General features: G+C 36.0%; 1 protein-coding gene across 3 annotated transcripts in view; it reads right to left on the minus strand.

The window, feature by feature from the left end:
* Nucleotides 1–24771, minus strand: part of KIAA0825 (KIAA0825 ortholog) — a 408362-nt gene that overhangs the window by 188896 nt on the left and 194695 nt on the right. For all 3 annotated transcript variants that reach the window (XM_060093150.1, XM_060093152.1, XM_060093151.1), the window contains exons 16-20: nt 21520–21744; nt 14260–14668; nt 10040–10199; nt 5586–5744; nt 3695–3789 (exon numbers count right to left, since the gene is read on the minus strand). In XM_060093150.1, the coding sequence (XP_059949133.1) occupies nt 3695–3789; nt 5586–5744; nt 10040–10199; nt 14260–14668; nt 21520–21744 (1048 nt within the window). The remainder of the gene's footprint in view (nt 1–3694; nt 3790–5585; nt 5745–10039; nt 10200–14259; nt 14669–21519; nt 21745–24771) is intronic.

Raw genomic sequence — 24771 nt, forward strand, 5'->3', positions numbered from 1 at the left:
AGGCTGCCACTTCAAGAGTCGTTCTGACTTGGCAGTCAGCACAGAATCAGCTTGTGGAACAAAGGTTAGTGTTGTCTCAGATACACATATTATTGGCACCACCATATCTCCTCTTTCATGTACCTGAACCGTCCCTCAAGTGCTCATCCCTTGAGTCTTTACCTCCTACGTGGCTCACCTGGTCTTTAGACCTTGCTCATTTTTTCACTGCTTGTCTTACAGACTCATGGGCCTGTTGCCTGGTCTCTGACCTGACACTTGTTCTGACCCTCATGATGGGTTTAGGCCTGGAGTGTACATAACCTCCATATATTTGACCTCAGGTATAACCTGACTGCCCCACCTTCCACCTCCAACACTCTACTAATCCCAAATGACCTTTACTGTTTCCTTACTTGGCCAGACACTAACACTGCTTTCTGCTAGTGCTACTATTTTTCTAAGTATGTACAGTATTTTAAACTTTCAAAACCACTTCATATCCTTTAAGCACTCTCTTGATTATGTCAACAATCTCTATGAAGTAGATATATAATTATCATCACTTAATTGTAAAGATGAGAAACTCCAAAGTTGAATAGTTTAGATAATTTTCCTAAGGTAAGCTCACAACAGGACTGGCCTGAGAACCCAGGAATACTGTTTTCCCATTTCCATCCTGTTCTGGAGGTGAGGGAAATCTTGACCACTCAGGGTATTAGTCTTGAGAGAGTTAAGTCCACAGATGGTCTGCTTATGATATTGGATTTGAAGGCCAGGCACAAAGGAATTTAGGAGGTGAATAGAAAGGATTCCCTTCTCCTCAACTTTTTTCACATTTGTGTATTTGACTTCACTTTTGTTGTGACATTTGTTTGTGACAAATGTTTGTTCCCAGACAATATTTCCAGTGCTATATATGAACTCAGCCATAGTGTAGAGATAGATTAGTATAACTTTATTACCAACTAAAGAGAGAAAAAAAGGGAATAAGTAACTTGTTTAATTGCTGACTTTTGGAAAAAAGAACTGAGCATATTCAGCTGAGCTGCTCTAGGTTTTCATCTTTGGCTCTGCCTAACCCCAAAGATCATGGTTGTACATAAGACGTATCACTTTTTGGATGTAGGATAGCATATATAACTCTCATTTTAAAAGCTCAATGTTCTGTGGTCTCATTTTCAAATATGTAATTTCAAATAACCATGTTGTCAAAGATTCAATGCCGTGCTCTAGAGCCCGAGAGCCACAACTACTGAGCCCGCACGTGTACAGCACGTGCTCCGCAAGAAGAGAAGCCACACAATGAGAAGGCTGAGCACTGCAATGACGAGTAGCCCCTGCTCACCACATCTAGAGAAAGCCCGGAAAAAAAAAATTAAAAAAAAAAAATCAATGCACTATTTCTTTTTAAAGCAGCATTTCAGATAAACCCAAACAAGAGAGTCTCTCAGAGAAAATAACAGAAAAAAATTTTCCTTACCAGTTTAATATTAATCAAGTCTCATAAATAACACTCTTAAATGGGAAAGTGCTAAAAGAGATGAAAAACTCTCAGGGGTCTTTCATCCTTCTAAGGCAGCTCAATTATATTCATTGTAGCTTGTAGTGTGTGGTAGTTTAGAACAGAATGCTTTTCATACCATTCTTTAAGAATCTAAGAGATTCTAGCTGTTTCTGTTAAAAATTCATGACCCTGGGACTTCCCTGGTGGCGCAGTGGTTAAGAATCCGTCTGCCAAGGCAGGGGACACGGGTTTGAGCCCTTGTCTGGGAAGATCCCACATGCCGCGGAGCAACTAAGCCCGCGCACACAACTACTGAGCCTGCACTCTAGGACCTTTAAGCCTCAGCTACTGAGCCTGGGCACCACAACTACTGAAGCCCACGTGCCTACAGCCTGTGCTCAGCAACAAGAGAAGCCACCGCAACGAGAAGCCCGCACGGCAAAGAAGAGTAGCCCTCGCACGCCACAACTGGAGAAAGCCTGCACGCAGCAACGAAGACCCAACACAGCCAAAAAATAAATTAATTAAAAAAAAAATTCATGACCCTTTTCCAAGAGAACTGTTTTGACCTGTTACTTCTGGCTAAATTTGTAGGAGTTCTTTTTCCCCACTCATTCCTGCACATAATATGTCAGGGAAAGAGACTTTAATAGCTATCAGCCTAATTGAGGTATAACTAAAGTTGTTAAACAAAAACAACAATAGGCAATTTGGGGTAAAGCACAAATTCACTTAAAAGTGAATATTATACAGAGCAAATGCAGTAAGTTTTGAAGGATGTGTTGCCCCTAGTTTACCATTTAGTGGACTGGAAGCAGCAATTCACAGCTGAAAAGACTTAGTAAATTGTAATACAGTTAATCTACATAAACTCAAAACTTTCCAAATAGCAGGGAAAAAATGACTTACCTTCCCTAGTTTGTTTCCAGATAGACATTTAATACTGGGTAAACATTATGTAGCCATAGATTCAACAGAAGACCCGGCCTTTCCTCCACCACCCCTACCTCTCATCTCTCCAGGCAACTTTGGGACAGGTTAGGAACACCTGTGGGGGACTTGTGCATTAATAGGGTGCACTCTGAACTACTACCTGCCACGTGGTAAGCTTGCTGACAGAAGGCTCTGTCCTTGATGGGGAAGTTTCTGGATTGTTCAACTTTGTCCATGATGGGTGGGTGAGCTTCATTCAGGGGTAAAATATTAGGAATACCACTATGACGACACATCTAAGCTACCGCTTTTCTTGGCAATAAAGCTGCCTTTTTTTTTAAAACCTCCACCTGGGAAATACTGAAATCTCTCTCTCAAGATATTTTCTTATATGCACCCAGATATCTCAAGGATGATTTGACAATTCTAGTATGTCACTATCCTTATCATCTTTTATGAAAAATGATACTTTATATTTTTTTCAGAAAGATAAGAAAACATACAAAGATCATAAAGATGATAAGTGAGTGTAAACAAACAGATAATACCTGAAGAATAAAAGCAACTGCACATATATATTTTATGTAAAAACGTGATACTTGATAGAGAAATGCAAATTTAAAATTTACACCTTACTGTTTTCACTGAAAACTTTAAAAGTATGGGGAAAAGCCATATTCATTGATCCAAAATATAAAGAAAACATTTATGCTTTTGTGCAAAATAAATTACATGTATAGACTCCTAGCCTGAAATCACATTATCATTTTATTGGGTTGTCCTGGGGTGTAAGTGCACGCGTGTGTGTATGTGTGTAAAGTAGTATGCAACTGAGACTACAGCAAGACGGTGCCAAAATAACTGGCTGAAAAGCAAAAAAATTCAATCATGAGAGTTTTACTTACATGTTTCCCCTGATTAGTTGATTTGGCTTGGCATTTTGTATGCATTCATTAAATCGTTGTAAACAAAGGCATAGTATTATAATGACATTCAAATCAATAACTTTTGGTGTTTACAACACAAAATCAAAAATATTTAAAATTTAGACTAAAATCAAACAATTTCATCTCAGAAAAAGTTTTCCTGCCTTCTGCAAATGCTTACTATAGAAAAACAGCATTCAGAAACTATACTTCATATAATTTCAAATATATATATATATATATATATATATATATATATATACACACACACACACTCACATACAACCTATATATAAAAGATATATATCCTCTTCCCCCGCCACATGCCCCAAATCCCCAATCTTATTACCTGTTTTTGAGCAGTACATTGAAGGTCGTCTTATCCAGTCCCAGATAATTTGGCAGCAAGTTTGACCAATTCCAGTTCCATTTTGTGATAGCTGACTGTTGATAAATGAGAAGACGCTATTGTTAGTTATTAATCAGAGTTAATATGATCAGTAAATTAAAGCTCCAGCTGTGATAGACTAACTAAGAAGGAGGGGGGTCCAGAACAAGGACCTAGACAGATAACATCAATCATGTCCACAGAATAAGGTTTTTATTCCAATAAGACAGCAATTAATTTATAAATCCATTTGGGGATGTAGTCATTATTTATAAAAATATAAATCAATTTCTTGAGTCATTATTCTTCCAAGAGCTAATGAAATTTGCAACAAGTTTCTCTGAAAGGATGACTCTTTGTAGAGCAAAGCAAAATAATTGGCAACTTTTTCATGTATCAATTTATAGTTTTTTGTGGGTTTTTTTAAGCACCCAGAAGTTTGATTAAAAAAACAAAGATGGAAGTACTATGGCTCAAATTACAAGACACAGCTTAATTAGAGTAGGATATTAGTGTTTTTGGTTAAGAATCTGCTTTAAAGGGGAAATTATAAGGACCTGTAAATGTAAATAACATAAGTAATTCTTTTTTTCTCATTTAATAGATAATTTCACAACAGAGTAAGGAGAAAAATTACTGTGAAAGATAATCTCATAATTCAGAACTGAATACAACACACCGTTTATTTAAATGAAGTGAGAATAATTTAACAGCCACAATGATTATTTATGGTTGGAGGAATCTAATGTACAACGCAGGAAGGCAGCCAATAAACTCAAACTTATACAATATATTTGGTTTTAAAGTATTATAGACACTTATACCCCTTAACACTAAATAGTTTTGATAATAAGCATCCAGGCCAGTGTTTAAAATCCAACAAGAACTATGCCCTGTCGCCTGCTGATTAATGGAGCACTACAATCCTGTCATAGAGCAGGAGAATTCTGCCCCAGGTTGTCAGCATTTGAAGGTCTTATTCTACTACAGTATTGATGAATGTAGACTAGGCTTGTAACAGGCATGGTAAAAATATTATCTGCATCCCGAATTAGGCCATTGTTTTAATTCTTATTTTCGTCAGAGCTCTAGGTCAAGCAATCCTTCTCTTCTGCCCTGTTAGTTCAAATAGTCTGTCAGGAGGCTACTGGGAAAAGGCACCAAAAAAAGAACAAAGCAAAAGCAACTTTAGGTTTCAAGTCCTTTGAAATAAAGATGATCTTTTTAATGCGACTATGAAACATGCAGCTGAAACAATGGCATTATCTGACATTAAAAAATGTGTGGTGTTTATCACATTGACTTTATTCCAAACATCCTGACTTTAAGATCGTTAACAAATTCATTTTAAATTCAGGAATGTGTTTAGGGTTATAAAACAGCAAATTTACCTCATGCCACTTAAAATAGGAGCTCAAAGCTCTATTTACAATCAATTTTAAACTGTTTTATAGTTTACCTGATAAATTAGATAAATTCATAAAGATTGCAAGGTGTTTTGTGAGCGTGTGTATTGGGAGATGGGGGAAGCCAGGGAGGGGAAGACTGTAAGAAAGACGGGGTTTCTTGAGGCTGCCGGAGACATAGCCGAACAGATGCTCCCTCTGCCCACAGTGAACTGACCGGGGCAAAAGTCAAAGTTTACAGACCAAACATATGAATCCGTTTGACAAATAGAAAGAAGGTAAAATAACTTTTCCCAAGTCAATTTGCACAAACAAGAACAAGGCCTTTTGCTTCCCAGTCAAAGAAGCTTCTGAGTAAATATTCAAACACAAAGCACTTTTCTTCTAACTTGTGTAAAAAAAACTCCACAAATTTTAATTAAATTTACTATTTAATTTCCACATACCTGATCAAGCACGCTTTCGCTAAACACCTTGTACACATGGAAAGGGTTAAAGGCAGAGGGCTGATCTTCCACACTCCTCAAGGTCATCTTTAAAGGTCGGATGCGTAATGGCTTTTCCTCTGAACCATTCATAGAAAACAGCTGTTCTTTTAAATACTCCTTCAAGGGAAAAAAATTACAAGTCGTGATGGTAGGAAGCATATATTATCTTTAAGAATAAACTGGTCAATATCCAAACCTACCCTTTCAGCACATTTGCTACATTACACAGTATTATTTGCCTCAGGACAGAATACATTTTCAGAAGAAACAGAGCAGAGTACATACCAATCAGGATTACAATAAACCCATCAAAAACAGGTTCACTTAATATATAGGATAGATTAGAAAACCATTTAACAAATTCTCACATAATGAATGTATGCTTGATGTATCAGAATCTTTTTAATAGGCATTGTCTTGTCATTTCTTCACGTTAACATGTCTGGTTACCAAAACTTAACTCGGGTGCATGACTATTCACAGTACAAGACTGTTCCTTCATTCATTAAGTGTAGTTGCTACCTACTCCATGCTCAGCAGAGAACTAAGTACTCTGATAGTTCCCTGTAAGCAGTCTCCCTCTATGTAGAATTAATTATAATGCAAGCTCCTAAACTCTAGTTTCACACTGTGGACTGAAAAATATCAAGGTTCAATAGAAGCTCAAAGTATGTAATTTTAATTTTACCCCCAAATGCCAGTGACAACCTGGGGAGGAAAAGAAAAAGTCCATCTACTGCATTATTACCTCATTTTCCATCCATAAATAAAAAGGTGAATAACCATAATCTACTTCATAAGACTCCTTCTGGAAAATGATAAATTTAAATGACTAAAAGTTTCCCTCAAACTATCAAATACTTAATAAGTCATTTAATAAATAATATAACAGAAATGTCCTCCTGATTTTTAGTGTGTCACAATATAATGTTTTCTTCAAGGTTAGGGTTATGACTTAGGTTCAGAAAGTTAGAGCTGAAAATGATTTCAGAGGTCATCTTGAAAACCCTTACTACTCAAAGTCCGGTGTGTGGATCAGCCAAATGAGCCTCACCTAGGAGCGTGTTAGAAAAGCAGAATCTCAGGCCCAACCAAATGAGAATCTGCCTGTTCACAAGCTTTCCCAGGAGATGAGTAGGCACATGAAAGTTTGAGAAACTCTAGCCCACACTACATTCAGTGGGTGGCTCTGAAAGGTCAGAAGACAAACTTGAGGTCACACACGGGAGCTTGGTAGCGTCAGTAAGAAACCAGACCTCTGGTCTCGGGTCACTGTGTTTTCCCTGTGCCTCTGTAACTTCATGAATAGAGAACGCCTGCTGTACTCACTGTAGAAGGCAAATTTCAGATCCTAAAACACTCCATCCCGCAATAAAAAACACTGCTTGACTTTTTTTTTTTTTTTTTTTTTTTTTTTTTTTTTTTTTGCGGTACGCGGGCCTCTCACTGTTGTGGCCTCTCCTGTTGCGGAGCACAGGCTCCGGACGCGCAGGCTCAGCGGCCATGGCTCACGGGCCCAGCCGCTCCGCGGCATGTGGGATCTTCCCGGACCGGGGCACGAACCCACATCCCCTGCATCAGCAGGCGGACTCTCAACCACTGCACCACCAGGGAAGCCCTGCTTGACATTTCTTAAACCTGCTCATTGTGGACCATATCTTTTTTAGAATGATTAATTCTGTAGCATCTGACAGACACACAGACACACATGGACTCTTATTAAATATTATTAGATAACAATAAAGCCATCAGAAAAGAATTATATTAGATTTAGATTTTTGAACAGAAACAATTTTTCTCCATCATGATTCCTGAAAGTAAAATTTTAAAAAGGAATAAATTATTCCCCTTTCATTCATTGAAAAACTGCTTTGTTTTGGCTAATAACAATTGTTCTCACTGTTTCCCCTTACCTGGCTATGTTTTGGCTTTTTTTGTTTCCACAATTCAGAAAAGAGAAAGTGCTCTGTTCTGTTGCAAGCTGTGAACACAATGGTGTTTTCTCCCTTGTGGATTTCTCTGACCTCTGTGCTATACTGACACTTGTCACTACCCCTTCTCAAAAGCCGCAGATTTTCTGTGGCATCACTTTAACCAGACGTACTGCTAATGTGGTCTTTCTTTAGAAGAAATACATTTTTCTTTGAACATCCTTTCTTGAACATATTCCCTGTGCAACGGCACATATCAGAGCTTATTCCTCTACCCATCGCTTCTCTGTTGCTCTCCACTGAAGAGATACACTGGCCTCATGAGCTCAAACACCGTCCTAGTTGAAAGCCACCAAATCTACAGTCACAGCCTCTTGTATCTGTGCTTCTGGCCAGCATCTTCAACCACCACTTGGACTTTTATGCTCGGACACCTTACCTTTATCTCAAACATTTAAAATCTCATCTTCTCTCAAAACTTCCCTGTCTCTCAATAGCACACCCATGCTTCCACTCACCCAGGCCTCACGTGTAAATGCTCTGTATTTATGTCTTCGAACACTATTTAGCAGCACACCTGAAAGTGCTAAAGACATGACGCCACTCATCAAATGAACAAACGTCACGGTGCAATTTACCTACAGCATAACGATGCCTCAGTATAAAAGCAGCCATAAGTATTATGCTAGTCACTCAGTCACCCTGTGTTATTTGTGTTTACTGCCCGCTTTGTCTAAGCAGTCAAGGTAGAGGCCTCGCTACTTTCGTTGATTCTATCCTCACATTACATTATGCCTCTAACTTTGCAGCCCTGCATTTCACGCAGCATGATAAACCACCAAGTACTTAGCTTGCTTTCCCACCTGATAGATGTTGCCATAACAGTAAGTATATTCAGTTGCAGAGAAAGAAAACTCATAACTTTGAATCAAAATGTGGTGATACTCCCGCAAAGAGTCTTACGTACATCAGCTCTCGTAGCACACCTGGTCAGAAGCACTTCCTCAGAGTTCCACGAGTTCTACGAGAAAACAGCCTTTGGATTTCCTGAATACAACAGGTGGCCGACGGCCAGTAAATATCCAACTTAATTTTTGTTGACTTTGCTTACTGGTGATTTACTGATGTTTCTTGTGTTATGGAACTTTGAAAGAAAGGACTCCTCTATCAGTTTGGCAATCTATACCAGCCATTGTTGTGCTCAGAATTATTGTAAATCAACTTTACTAAGGCTCTGAAGGTACTCTGACTACAACATCTGTTCCTCTGTAACCACCACAGTTACTTTGGCCAATCTGGGTGGCCAGGTTGACATGCCCATGAAGACCCTGACTCCGTAATGAAGGTCTTTCAGTTTGCCAAGGCCAGACTTCCTGCTTGCCCGAGATGGAAACCTCAAACAAGCTGTGAGAGATCATTAGCAAGCATGAACAGGTTGTGTTACTTTGTAACAATTGCTACTGAGCTCCAGTCCCTTAAGAACAGGACCTTGTCTCATAGCTACAAAGGCCTCCATCCTTCTCAGGTGATCATTGAAGTTGACTGGTTGATTACCTCTCTGAAAGCCAGAAAACAAGATTTACTTGAAGAAACTTTCAGATAGATAATGGTGGGGAGAACATTTATGTAACTGAGTCATAAAATCCTGTGGTAGAGTTAATTCACTCCTTGGAAATGTACAGTTTTTAAGGCCTACCTCATGGAGATAAAACACTATATCTTAACATTATTCATATTATACAATTTTTATTATGCCAAAAAATACATTCATGTGTTTGCAAATATAAACATAATTCTAATTCACACTAGATGTCACATTCGAATCCAGATATGTATGATCAAATTAAAAACCTAAGTTAGCAAACTTGTATTGTTTCAAGTAAATAACTGAGATACCTACTCTTTACATTTTTGCTAAAATAGCCAGATATATGCAAGGTCAGACGCTTAACCCAGCAGAGAGGTGAATAAGCATGACTGGTTCTAATCAGTGTCCCTACATTAATGTATTTTCTTGGGTTAATCTAGTTGCTCCCAAATATGGTTCGATATTCTTCTGAAGTTTCTCATTATGTAAGGAATCTTCAACTTCACCAACACGAGTATGATGTCTACAGGAGAAGAGCTATATCTCTCTTCAGAAAATTCTTCATTTCACAAATACCAGATTTTAACATCAGCTTAATGGTCACACATACACAATTTCCATACTACACCTCTAGTCTCTACAATTCCGAACTGAGTATATGAACCGTGTTATTGTTTAAACCGTATAAATAAAAGCGACATTGTTTCGGTGAAGCTTCTGCTGTACAAATGCAGAACAGCCGGGGCTGAATAGATTCTATTAATAATGCAATATTGAGTTTGGTATTGACTTTAAGAAGTATTATCACCTCCTTGACTAACCCTTAGCTGCCAGCAGACGCTGCCTCAGGCCAGTACACACCTAATTGCTCGGTAAAAAGGCCGTTTCCCTACCTCATTGAGCCGCATGATGTGATAAATTTGCCTCAGGTACTCGCTGCCACCTGGTTTGTGGCAGATATCCAGGACCATCATGTTTATTTTCTGCTCAGTCAGTTCAAGAGCAATATCTCCTTCTTCTAAGGCTGTGCTTTTCTCTATTGTCATAAATGCACTACATACAAAGAAAGCATATAAGTATCAGTGGTGAAGAACTGTAAAGATGGAAAATAATCAAAGAGATTGAGTGTGGAGAGTCGATGTAAATCTCGGATTCAAAGCACCTATAAAGACTTTGCTCAAATAGGTAAGCCTTCCCAAAAGGCTGCAGCTCAGATAAACAGCGCCTTAGAACTGAGCACCTGAAAGCATTTTTAAAAATTGAATCGTTTCTTTTAAAACATTTCTTTATTGCATTTATACTCCTATCTATAAAACACTTCCCCATTACCACAATTGTTGAAATTGCTATAATCATGGGGTGAAAACCAAACATTTCTTTTTAAAAACATGTAAGAAATAATCTGTATTTTCTCTCTGAGGATAAAGAGTATCTTTGATGCCAGAAATAGCTTTGGTATTCTGTCTTTTGCAGATTCCTCTTTACACCTGTCTCAGAACACATTAAGGACTAATTAAAGTGTCAAAAGGGGGAGCCTATTATGCTAAATATAGGCTGGGTGCTTCCTGCAGGAGCGCTGACCACTGGGTATTTTAAATTGGCCTTTTGACACTTGTTGCCTTCTAAAAATACATGCCTCCCTCCTGTTCCTTCTAGGTGACAGATAACTTAGCAAAAGTCACTATGCTGCTTATCCTTCCCAGGAAAGGGTCTATTATAACCACACCAGGAATGTGCAAGTTATATGTGGGAAAGGTTTCTTTTATAAGAACTCATATGCTTATTATTGATTTTAAACATTATTTACATAGTAATAATGGATGACATAATTTTTTAAAAATTCTCAAGCTGCACCAGTGTAAAATTAATCACGATATTCAACTTACATCATATATATTCCATACTAATTTTCTTTTTACAAGTGCTATTAGGATCACGTTAGTCTTTGCAGTCTAAGTATTCTTAAGAAAACGCATGGGTTTCCACTGTTTTCCAGACTAAATGAAATTTACTGTGGTGTAATCAGCTATATACTGCAGTTCATTACTGAGATTTTGCCATGATTATAAAATTCATTCTGCTAAGAGTCAGTGCCGCTGACCTGAAGACTGAGCCAAATGATACCCAGCTGCTGGACATTAACTGTTATATTGCTTCCACATGTAACTTCAAAGCATCCTTCTCTAAAAAAAAAATGAAAAAAAGAACTTTATGATCATATAAGGCTTGTTAAAAAATAAAGCAAATCCTACTCTTAAAGATATTTATTAGCTAGAGTAAATCTTTAAGCAAACAAAAAAGACCTTTTTGCAATAAAAAAAGTTTGTAAATATCTTTTTGAAGCTGCATGCAGGCTGCAAGCAAAATTTCTTGTCAGGTTTTGTAGAGGCTGACATGGAAAAAGTTGAGGCCCTCTGACAAAAGAGTGTCTCAGTGTCAGCCCCTGAATTGTATCCTTTCCTGTCCATCACTGTGCAGGTGAAGCAAATGATTGGATTCAGTCAATGCTATGATTAATGAGTTCCTCTCTGGATTTGGGACTGCCTATCAATCATGTCATTAGGGAGAATGTGCCCTGAAAGAGGCAGACCTTAGCCAAGGAATAACTGCATTAATCTTAATCTGTATATGCACCCAGCCAGCCAAGTCAGGGTCACCATGATGAAAAACAATAATCTTCAACTCGACAAATTACTTTGCAAAGACAGACGTTTCTTTACTTTTTGGCCTGTGTGTTCTCCAGAATCTAAGTTGACTGTTTACAGCTTGAGTGTTACTACAAAGTGAAGGTTATTTTAATGAATAGTAATGTTTTCAGGCAGCATGCAAGATAAGTAATGCTTACAGCTGCCACCTTTCCACTGCAGTTATTTTCACAGTTTCCATAAAATCAAAATTAAATCTGGGTGCAAGTGAAAGAAATCTAGCTAAATGATATTGTGTAGTTACAAGATAATCTTCATGAGGAATTAAGATTTCATTTAGTTTAACAGAGGAACTATTTTAAGTGCTTACATTCTCATACTTGAAAAAAAAATTTATGGTAAAGCAAAGGCAACCCTCCACCTGTATACAGACATCATGGTTTAAAATACATTTTCCTCATGGTATAGATCTATGAACTAAATAATCATCAATTTGCGAGAAATGCATAGAGATGGAAGTTCATGTGTATATCAGATAATCAACTTGAAATCAAACTCGAGATGAAACATTCCTATAGCACACAAATCCATAAGAGATTACCTAAAGTGAGTTAATAAGTCAAATTTAACTCTTTGTCAAATAAATGAAATAACTTTAAATCTGGATTTTTGTACATTGATATTATTTAAGAAATTGAGAAAGACAGATAGCACTGTGCTAATTACAAATTACATAATATGTATTCAGAATCTTTGAGGGTTATAAAACATTTTTAAAAATCGATAATTCTTTATTTTGGATGCATGTTACAACAGATAGCTAATCAGCCAAATATTAGCTAGACAATTCCCTAGTAAAGGAGATAACCAGATGTGTTAGTGCTGTTTATAAGAAACTTAGATGAAAATTAACTTTTAAGGAAAAACTTTTCTTATGGATTCCTGTAGCCCCAGGTATATTACAGATATTACTTTAAACTGATCTTATTGATAGAGGGGGGTCCTAATTCAGCAGTATCATAAATTTAACTTTATAATCATATCCACTATTTTTACTCTGCTTTTTTCTCTCCCTTTTACACCCACTGCTATGGATAATGACGTGGCCTTAATCTTTTAGTCTTGAATTAAAGCCTGTAAATTGGTATCAAATGCAAATGTAAAGATTAAGGTCACTGTCAATGTTACTAAGCATTTTCCTGACTGCTATTGTTATTCCTACGCACAGGATGCTCACAAGTAAATTTCTAGGAGTCATATGACAAGAACAGGAAAATCATGATTACTTATATTTCTTACATTACTTACATGACTACTTATATTAATTTGGATTAATATAAAGTCTTACAGATTAATGTAAACCAGTAAAGAGTATTTGTTATCACACTACTAACCAGTGAGTGCAACATATTTTAAAAAATGCTCACTAGTTCTAAGCTCGATGTTAAGAACTTTACAAATGTTATTTAATTTTTCAAAACAATACTACCAGCTTAGTATCATCACTAAAAATGAGGTTTTGAGAGATTCTGTAACTCACACAAGATGGCCCACTTACAAGGGATTTGTATTTGTCCATCTGATTCCAGAGCCTGTGCTCTTTATCACTACCATGTACTAAAAGTAACAACTTTTAGTTGTTTCAGGCAGAAAGTTATAATAGTATCTTCTAGCAATATGAATATATTTTCAAAGAATGGGGGACCGTGTGTGTGAGAGTGTAGAAAAAGAAGGGGTTGGCTTACTGAACTGTAGACCACATGAACCATAACTCCCTTATCAATATCATGCAATTCTATACTGAAGACTACTTTTAAGATAGGAGGACTCTATGTACATATTTAAATTCATCAGGGACCCTTAAAAGTCTTCACAATACCACAAATCACTTAGCTCTTGGTGACAAACCTATGAGAAGGCTGACATTTTCATACAGAAACAGCTGGGTGTGTTTATAGCTTGAGTGTGATATGCCCCAGTTGCCTTCTGGGATTCTTACATTACCAGATGAAAAATGTGTACCTTTTTGACAATCAGGTACACAGAAAGCAATAAAGAGCCTTTTATATCCATTAATTCCTTCTTAATTTAATCTCCATGGCCAATCCATTTACGAAACGCTCCAGGCTCTCCACTAGATACCTGTTTGCACACTGAAAAGGAGTGAAACCAAATTCTCCTGGGTTTAACTACCACCCTTTTAATCAGAAACCTTAAGATGGTGACTAAACAAGTATAATGTTCCAGTGTATCAATGGGGTTCAAATTCTAATAAGACAAGGAACATTAACAATCCAGTTTGTAATGGAATATTTATCTTTTTCTGTATTCATCAAAGTTCCCATGACGCTAGCAAAATGACCATTGCCACCTATCCGACAATAGTTGGTTGTGGTGGTTGTTTATTGGTGATTTTGTTTTTGTGAATGTATTTGATGAAATTCAGTGAAAGAAAAACATCACTTTACCATTCGGTGCTCAGTTTCCTTGCTTTCAACAATTGGCATTCAATCCAGTTGGGTTTTTGCTGCTCAATGCTCCATATGACCTTTTGGGTCATTTGATTAGGGCTACTTGTCTGCTCTCCCATGATGCTTTCCAAACACACACAGATTAAACCGAGTTTCTCTTTACTCCATCTGTCAAGGGAGGCACCTGTTAAAAGTTCCACAGTGTTTCCATCCTCAAATATCCGACATATAATTACAATCAAGTTCCAGACAAGCAGGCCAGCTTTCTTTAATTCAACAAAGTTTTTTGACATTTTTCTCTCAGACAGAAAAAAGAAGTATTTAACTGGGGGAGGCAAACATGCAATCACCGTAGGTAACTTGCTGATTACAATAGATACTGCCTGAGCAGCAAGCCTTGTGAAGCCTGGGGAAGAAAAGAAAGAAAAGGTGTGATTAATATTAGCATTTGTGTTCCATCACTGTGTTGCTTTGAGTGTTGTGTGGGGATGTCTAATTTTTGTGGAGAAAATTGTTGAAAAGAGCAAGTTCCTGACATATTCTGACAGGACTTTACTGGGGTCCTCTGTAGTACTGCCAAAAATTCCCCAAATCCCAAACTTAATTTTTCCTCCCACAAATGAAGATTAGAAAGTTCAGAATTATTACTTATATTTTTATCAACTAAGACCTCAGGTTTAAAGGGCCCAATGTCCTCCTAATTAGTAAATGCAAAGGTACTCCTGCTGGACTTCTCTGTGGCCTTTGGCACTTCCTTAAGCCTTTCTCCTCTTCCCCTGGAATCCATGACAGCATCATTCCAGCTCTTGCTGGGACTGGCTCCTCTTCTTTTAGTTCTTAGCCCAAATGTCACCTCCTCTGAGAGCCTCCCCCCACCATCCCATGTAAAGCAGTCCCTTCATGCCCTTCTCAGGCCAGCCCCCAGTCCCTCCCTATTATTAGATCCCATTTTATTGCCTTTATTATAGCACTTAGCATCAGTTAATAATAATCTCCTTTATTTCTTCATTATCTGTCTCCATCCACTAGAATATAAGCTCCAGGAAGGCATTCCTGTAGCCCAAGCACTTAGAACCTCATCTATAACAGTTGTTCAGTAAGTATTTGTTGAATAAATGAGTCAACAAACTGGTTCATGTTTACCTCTATTATTCTGCTTCTTTGTGTCCCACGCTAGTTCCACTTCTACTAACACCTCTTAAATGTATTTGCTAAGTCCTTGGCCTGTTGACTGAAGATTCTACTCTCCCTTACTTGGTGTTATTTCTCTGAAGGATTTACTGATCCTCCCTCTGTTTCTCAACTTTGGCACTATTGACATTTGGGGCTGGAGAATTCTTTATTGTAAGGAGCCGACCTGTGCATTGTAGGATGTTTTAGTGGCATCTCTGTCCTACACTCACTAGATGCCAGTGGCATCCTCATCAATTATGACAAACAAAAATGTCTCTAAAGCATTGCCAAATGTCCCCATCTTCCTAGTTGAGAACCATTCTTCTAGATGATTCTAGAATCTTCAGTCCTGGCCTTTCTCTAGGGTAACAGTCCTACGACTTCAGCTCCCCGATGGGCATTCCATTTCTCTGTCCTAGTCATCATTAACTCAAACCATAGCTAAAACTAAATTCATTGTTTTCCTCTCATCTCCCTGCTCCAGACCATGCCCAGCTGTAAAGCCAGATTACCTAATTTCTCTGCTACAATTCTTTTAGCTGTTTTCCACTGTTACGAGATCAGTCTGCAGAGCGTTGCTGACAAAACACTCCACAGTCCAGTCTCAGCCAGTTTCTATGAACCTTTATTTTATCCTCTTTGCTTTTAGCCTTCTGAATATCTCATTATTCTCACATAGGATGCCCTTCCTCTTCATGGGTCACTCATAATCTTCAATTCTTGGTTCAAAGTCCTTGCCTCCTATGAATTTATTTGAACATATTACCCATATGACTATGTTGGTAATTAGGTCCATAACGTGCCATGTTGTACTATCTTTTGTATTATCATCTATTACTGTTTATGTTATATTCTTATTTTTTTATTTTTTATTTATTTTTATTTTATTTTTTATTTATATTTTTATTTTATTTATATTTATTTATTTTTATTCTTATTTTTTATTTTATATTTTAACAGCTTTATTGGAGTATAATTGCTTTACAATGGTATGTTAGTTTCTGCTTTATAACAAAGTGAATCAGCTATACATATACATATATCCCCATATCTCCTCCCTCTTGCCTCTCCCTCCCACCCTCCCTATCCCACCCCTCTAGGTGGTCACAAAACACCGAGCTGATCTCTCTGTACCACGTGGCTGCTTCCCACTAACTATCTATTTTACATTTGGTAGTATACATAAGCCCATGCCACTCTCTCACTTTGTCCCAGCTTACCCTTCCCCCTCCCCGTGTCCTCATATTCATGAGTTGTCTTTACAAGGAGACTAAAAGCTCCTCAAGAGCAAGGAAGAAAATCTCCTCACTCCTTGAGTATCCCACAAAGCCAGACACAAGTGTTTTAATCCACTATGTACATAATTGAATTTGAACATTGGAACGGAGCGAGAAGTCTAAAGAGGATAGCTTTAAGTTCTTCAGAAAAACGTTTTTTATTGTTGTTACTGAACAAAAATAACAATACTATGAAAGATTTTTCAAGATATTTGTGACATTTAAAGAGGTCACTATGCTCTAAAAAAGTACAAAGCTCTTGGAAAACATAGGTCTAGTCTAGTGACTCCTCAGAAATTCATGATAACTTAAGAATCATTTTCAAAATTAACTGGATCAGTATTTATACATTTGTAAAAACTGGGTCCAAAATATATTTGAATGATCTCATAAGACTTTTGTATTAAATAAAATAATAAATATGAAAGCACCTAGTTCAATTCTTGGTAAAAAATAGTTCCTCAGTAAATGTTTTCTTTTTATTCAAATAAATATGTTTAGATGAGGCTTAAAATATAGATAAAGCAAACTAAGAGACCACTCTTCTCAGTGTTCTTAAAGTATCTTAAATGTTTTATTGTTTTTATGTGTTTGTGTCTCATATTCCCTAATCTGCTGTCAGGTATTTGACTTAAAAGATTATATCTTATATTCTGTTTATCCTAAAGAGGGCTTAACTGCACATAGTGAGTAAACATTTGACAATAATATAAGCAGATACCAGGTGAAGATTAGCAATTCTCTTCACAACTGTACTTCTACTGATGTTTATAAAATCTGAGAATTGCAGGTACTCAAATCCCTAACTACTTTATTAAAGCTTAAGGCAAATTCCAATCAGAACCTTTAGGCTGATGACAAATCCATTCTACTAATCACAGGGTCTGAGTCTATGGTGATGTTAACAGCACACCAGGGAAGGATTTTTTTTAAATGCCACACACTCATTTTTCTGTCTTTATTTAAATAAGTTGACTTCTAACTCACATATATATAATATATTGTAAGAGCCATCCCAATTTCAGAGCAGATAAAGTGTGAAAAAATGTATGTCTCAAAATGAATGCAATGTGAGAGGTATATTTATATATTTATCATTTCTTCTTTCCTATGCATGGACTACTGATTGTAATAATATATTTGGGTGATTATAAAACATACAGAAAGGAAATTTACAATGAAATAGGTAAAGACAAATAATGTATTAAAATTAACTTTAAAAATGTTTTTTATTAGTGGCATAAAATGTCAATAATACATTATTGAGTGAGGATAATGTGATTTAATATGCTTTATTATTTTAAAAATCTGGGCTTTAACAGTTCATGATACATTGATTCAAATGTCAGGTTATAAATTTAGTTTGTTTCAATACTTGATTTTAATGGATGTCATAGGTGAAAAAGCCATTACATGGACTATATACGTAGACCCACATGGAACTTGTGAAATCATGGTGCTCGTTTTTCAATCTCAACCACCAAATAGGCAAAGGTTGTTGTTGAAATTTGAATAATAAATATTCATCATCATTATGTTAATCAGTTGTTCTTGAAAATAAATTGAAATATATTTCATTTTCGTATTTTTAAGAAGTGTTCAAAAATAACCAAAACTCTTATTTGGAATATTTGAACCATGTTAAAAAATTCTAAGTTCTTAAGTGTGCAGCTATGACATTTTTATGGGTGATACTGGTTTTTATAAAACGAATATTTCTGGTTTTTATAAAATAAAATATCTCAAGGACTTCTGATAACACTCTGTGTATTTCTGCCATCAGTTTCTTTCTCAACAATCCACATGTGAATGGTGCCTTGAATACATTTTCCTTGTGGATTTCCTTCCTCTGTTTCCTCTCCAGAATCCATTGTTTTAGTTAAAACAATTACTCCAGAGTTTCCCCATAAAGTATTCTTTTTATTTAAAAAGTTATTTACTGGTAAGAAAATATATTTTCTGGTATATATTTCCTTTAATTGCTGTCGAAGAAACAAAACAACTAGTTGTGTATTTGCTCTTAGGGAGCGAATTCTTTGTGTATTTGCTTCAGGAGCAAATACCTAAGCTGAGCTATATCAGAAACATCTGACCTTCCATTCAGTTCTTTGGTAAATCTCTTACACTGTATAATTTATTGTACTATTTATTTCTTCAAATCTTCAGTGTTTTCTATGTATTTGCTGACAAAAAATAAAGAAATACATTTTAGTTTGTCACCATAGTGTTTTCCATGTTCCGTTATTTTCACTGTGTCACGAAGGACAATTTTTCTCTTTAAGCTAGTGACTATTTGTCTTTTATTAAGTTAGAATCCTCAAAAAAAAAAAAGGCCTCTAAACACTTCATTATTTAGATGACTTGTGCAAAGTACTGAATTAAATATCAACTGACTTAAAACACTGCTGAAAATGATTACTGAGGTTTATCTTCATGTTTTGGATGCTTAGTCTTGAAATCTTTGGCTAATCAAGATGACTTCAAACTATCTCTAGCTAGATATCTCTAACTATCTCAAGGCACAATACTCATTTAGGAGGGATTCATGTTTAACAAGCCATGTTTCAAATGGTTTTCCCACACATTTCCCATTTTTATTTTTTTATTTTATTTTATTTTTGGCCAAATCTGATCTGACTATCAATGTTCTACCTTATAATATGGCTGAGAAACAGCTCATGTTAGAAATATTCCTAAGTGTGAGCTTTTTTACTTTGTCATTGTTTGCTCTCCCTTGGATTCCCTGTAATAGTTTTAAACCGCAGTTGATTTGTTGATTTACAGGAATATGTTAAAGCCACTTGTGTGTTCTGTGAGGATTAATTTTGTTAAAACTAAATTCTGAAATACAAAGGACAACCTTAATTGATTACTGAACGCTGAAAGCTAATGAAGGAGTAAGGTTACTCTGTTCATGCCCTTCCCAACAATATTGTCCCCAACACACGACTGGCTCACTCACAGACCAAGGGAGAGTTCCAGTGACACCCTATATGAAATTTCAGTAGTTTTGCTTTCTTTCTTCTCACAGACCAAAGAATTGTCTTGTACAACCCCTGAGGTGTTTGCACCCATTTGTAAACATTTATACTAGTCTTCAAGCACCAAGAGGGGATATCTTATTTACAGTTTATCCTTGGACCAACCCCAGTACCTGGTATGTAGTAGTAACTGACTTAGTAGGTATCTATTGAATGAATAAGTGACTTAGTGTCTGACATGTACATATTATCTATCTTATACACTGTAGTGAAAATAAAGGTTGAGCACTGTCAGTTTAAAAGAGGATAGGAATGAAGAACAATGGTATTCTCCTATTGTCACATCCACCTGGAATGCACAAAATGCTTTATAAGGTCACTTTCCTCCACCACTTTCTTTTATATATTTATGTGATCTGGCACTCCTTCATGGCTGCCTAAGTGTTATACTTCTACTCTTAGTGATAATTTTATGAAAAAATATTATTTAGTAAGGAAAACTACAAGAACTGGTATCTACAAAGTAAGCATTTTTTGGAACCAGAGGCTCTTTGAAACGTTATGGAAGAGTTCCAAAATTCTTGTAGGAAAAAAAAAAAAATTGTTCATGAATAGACCAACTTGAAAGCTGCAAGCAAAACAGTGCTACTCATATGACATTGATACATAAACTATAGATCATGCCTCCTGTATTGCTCAAAATCTATGAAATATCTCAAAGCTAGAAAGGAGAGGTGGCAACAACTCAGGTGAGGAAGAACTTAAGTAATGAAAATCTGACATTTTCCAATTTCAATTAAATGGCTTTACTAGATTCAAAGGCTGTTTAATAGGGCTTGGACAGAATTAAAGCATTACTATGAAAGGTCACTGATGGATAATTGATTTGAGTCTGTATATAAGGTTGCTGGATAAGAGCCACATTATTTAGGATCTCCATGGAGAAGAATGAAAGAAAGGCTAGTTTCCTCAATTGACTTTAGCAGATTCAGCTGGAATATTTTACTGTTGAAAGTTTCCTTAGAGTTAGTGAAAAAAAATTCATCTTTAATGATGAAAATAAAAGGGAAAAGTTTTATTTTAAAAATCCTAAAGAAGATTCATGAATACAAGCAGATAAGATACATTCAAAGGAATCTTGTGAAATTCTTGAAAAGTAGAAACATCTAGGTAGGAAAAAACCATTTAAGAAGAAAGGACTTGATTAATAAAATAAATGAATAATACAGGTAACTGATAATCCTTAAATACACGTGATAGATGCATTGCCCTGAAGAGGAACAATGCACTGAATCCAGAACCATAGATATTGGGGGAAAAATACCCTGTCAGAAAAATATGTGTAGCTACTAAATGGGGTGCTATTTTTGACCTAACCGCTACATATGTACGTGTATTAACAAGAGGAAAGAAAGTAATAATTGGTAGTTGTGGAGGAAAAACTTCAAAAAAAGAATAATTACACTGAATATCAGAGCAATCTTCCTGAGAGGATGAATTTTAGATGACTCAATAGATTTAAGGGAAATTACTCAAACTCATGTGACTAATCTGTGAATACTAACATGAACACAAAATATCACAAAAAATTTTGAACTGGTAGTTAAATAAAGAAGATAACCATTTGAGTCATTTTCATCTCTAGGTTTTTTTTTTTTTTTTGATCATATGGCTCACAGTAACAAAAATTAGGAATCCAAAATATACATGGTGGAAAGGAGACTAATACAGTTTACACATTTTATAATTTTTAGAATTTTACTTGTTCTCATAACCTAGAAAATGTGCTTCTTCAGGGGTGTGTTCTTAAAGAAAAACAAATGTACCTTTGCTTGATTCTTTCCTTTTGGTTTCTTTTGGAGTATAATTCCATTCTTTTGGAATGCTCTCACGCAGACATTCAAGAACACTGTGCTTGTTAAGGTTTGTCTCACAGTTTCTCCAAGAGCTCAGCGCAGATATTATCTGCTTCACAATGTCCTTGACGGCGTCAGTCAGTGCCAGTCTCAGGCATCGGATGACCTCTACCTCAGACTCCAGGCACGTTGAGACTTTAAAATCAGACAGCATATTACAGTTAGCAGAATCTGGAAATATTCTGTGCCCTATTCAGTTGGGAATTCAGCTTCTCAATAATCTAGTTTAAAGCTATAGGAAAAGAAAGCTGCTTTTAGCCTAGAAATCATGTAATTGATAAATAGTCCATAGACATTTGAAAAAAAAAAGTTACTGCTTGGTAATAAGGGGAATGGTAGTTAAAATAACAGTGAATACCAGCATTTGCTGGTACTTTGGGGACTCTACTGGTGGATATATAAATTGTATGACCTTCTTAGATGACAACTTGACAATAATAGTAAAAGCTTTAACACTTTACTTACCTTTTAACACATTTATTCCTTCTCTAGAACTTTATCCTAAGAAATTAATTATGATTATATAAATAATATAAAGAAAAATTGGGAAATAATCCAAATGTCCAATAACTGGGGATTTGTTTAATTAGCTTAGGTATATCCATATTCACAGTAAAGCCATTTATCAATTAGTTAAAAAAAAAAAAGCAGGTTAACAATGAGATATCACCTCACACCAGTCAGAATGGCCATCATCAACAAATCTAGAAACAATAAATGCTGGAGAGGGTGTGCAGAAAAGGGACCCTTCCTGCACTGGTGATGGGAATATAAATTGATACAGCCACTATGGAGAACAGTACGGAGGTTTCTTAAAAAACTAAAAATAGAACTACCACACAACCCAGCAGTCCTACTACTGGGCATATACTATGAGAAAACCACAATTCAAAAATACACATGTACTCCAATGTTCACTGCAGCACTACTTACAATAGCCAGGATATGGAAGCAACCTAAATGTCCATTAACAAATGAATGGATAAAGAAGCTGTGGCACATATATACAATGGAATATTACTCAGCCATAAAAAGGAACAAAATTGAGTTATTTGTAATGAGGTGGATAGACCTAGAGTCTGTCATACAGAGTGAACTAAGTCAGAAAGAGAAAATCAAATTCCATATGCTAACACACATATATGGAATCTTAAAAAAAAAGGTACTGATGAACCTAGTGGCAGGGCAGGAATAAAGATGCACACATAGAGAATGGACTTGAGGACACAGGAGGGGGAAGGGGAAGCTGGGACAAAATAAGAGAGTAGCACTGACATACATACACTACCAAATGTAAAATGGATGGCTAGTGGGAAGCTGTTGCATAGCACAGGGAGATCAGCTTGATGCTTTGTGACAACCTAGAGGGGTGGGATAGGGAGGGTGGGAGGGCAGCTCAAGAGGGAGGGGATATGGCAATATATGTATATTTATAGCTGTTTCACTTTGTTGTACAGCAGAAACTAACACAACATTGTAATGCAATTATACTCCAATAAAGATATTAAAAAAAAAAGTGGGATGAGTCTAAAGTAAAAACATTAAAATAAAAAGCTCACCCTTAAAAAAAAGAGCATGTTAGAAAAGAGTATGAGATACTATTTTTATTAAAAAATACATATCTACATACATATATAAAAGAATTAAAAGATGTACTCTAAAAGGTTAATGGTGATTATCAATGACTAATGAGATTTCAGGTGATTGTCCTCTTCCTTTCCTTCTTCTTCTTTTACTTTTTCTCCCTCCCTCCCTCCTTTCTTTCTCCCTTTCTTCCTTCCCTTCTTTCCAATAAAAATTATTACCTGCAATGACTATGTATTACTTGTGTGATAAATGCAATAAAAGTTTTTGTTTGTTTTTTAAAATGACTGGGAAGTCCAGGGACCATCACTTGAATCAATAAAGAGCATCTATATGATTTTTTTTGCCCTCAAATTTCAAGGTGATATTTCTCAAATGACAACCCATTGTTAAAACCACCATGGTGCTGAAACTAAGAGCTGGTTCTTTGAAAATATAAACAAAATTGACAAACCTTTAGCCAGACTCATCAAGAAAAAAAGAGAGAGGGTCCAAATCAATAAAATCAGAAATGAAAAAGAAGTTATGTCTGACATCACAGAAATACAAAACATCGTAAGAAACTACAACTATATGCCAAGAAAATGGACAACCTAGAAGAAATGGACAAATTACTAGATATATACAATATCCCAAGACTGAACCAGGAAGAAATAGAAAATATGAACAGACCAATTACCAGTAATTATATTGAATCAGTAATTTAAAAAAACTCCCACCAAACAAAAGTCCAGGAACAGATGGCTTCACAGGTGAATTCTACCAAATATCTATCCTTCTCAAACTATTCCAAAAAATTACAATGTAGAGGAGAGAAAACTTCCAAACTCATTCTACAAGGCCAGCATCACTGTGATACCAAAACTAGACAAAGATATCACAAAAAAGGAAAATTACAGGCCAATATCACTGATGGACATAGATGCAAAAACCCTGAACAAAATGTTAGCAAACTGAATCCACCAATACATTAAAAGGATCATATACCATATCAAGTGGGATTTATCCCAGGGGTGCAAGGATTTTTCAATATCTGCAAATCAATCAATGTGATATACCACATTAATAAATCAAAGAATAAAAACCATATGATCATCTTAAAAGATGCAGAAAAAGCTTTTGATAAAATTCAACATCCATTTATGATAAAAATTCTCCAGAAAGCAGGCATAGAGGGAACATACCTAAACATAATAAAAACCATGTATGACAAACCTACAGCTAACATCATATGCAATGATGAAAAGCTGAAAGCACTTTCTCTAAGATCAGGAACAAGACAAGGATGCCCAAAGAGGTACAAACTACTAAGTATAAGATAAATAAGGTACAAGGAGATATTGTACAACAAGGGAATATAGCCAATATTTTATAATAACCATAAATGGAATATAACCTTTAAAAACTGTGAATCACTATGTTGTACACCTGAACCTTGTATAATATTGTACATCAACTATACCTCAATTAAAAAAAAAACACACCATGGTGAAGAGGATCTTGGTGATATCAAATGTTGAGAGTTTTATTTTTTAGCATGACATAATCATCAGTTAGGTAAACTTGTTGCTCTTTATG

Source organism: Mesoplodon densirostris, chromosome 3 (assembly GCF_025265405.1).
Source record: "Mesoplodon densirostris isolate mMesDen1 chromosome 3, mMesDen1 primary haplotype, whole genome shotgun sequence".
Classification (NCBI taxonomy): Eukaryota; Metazoa; Chordata; class Mammalia; order Artiodactyla; family Ziphiidae; genus Mesoplodon; species Mesoplodon densirostris.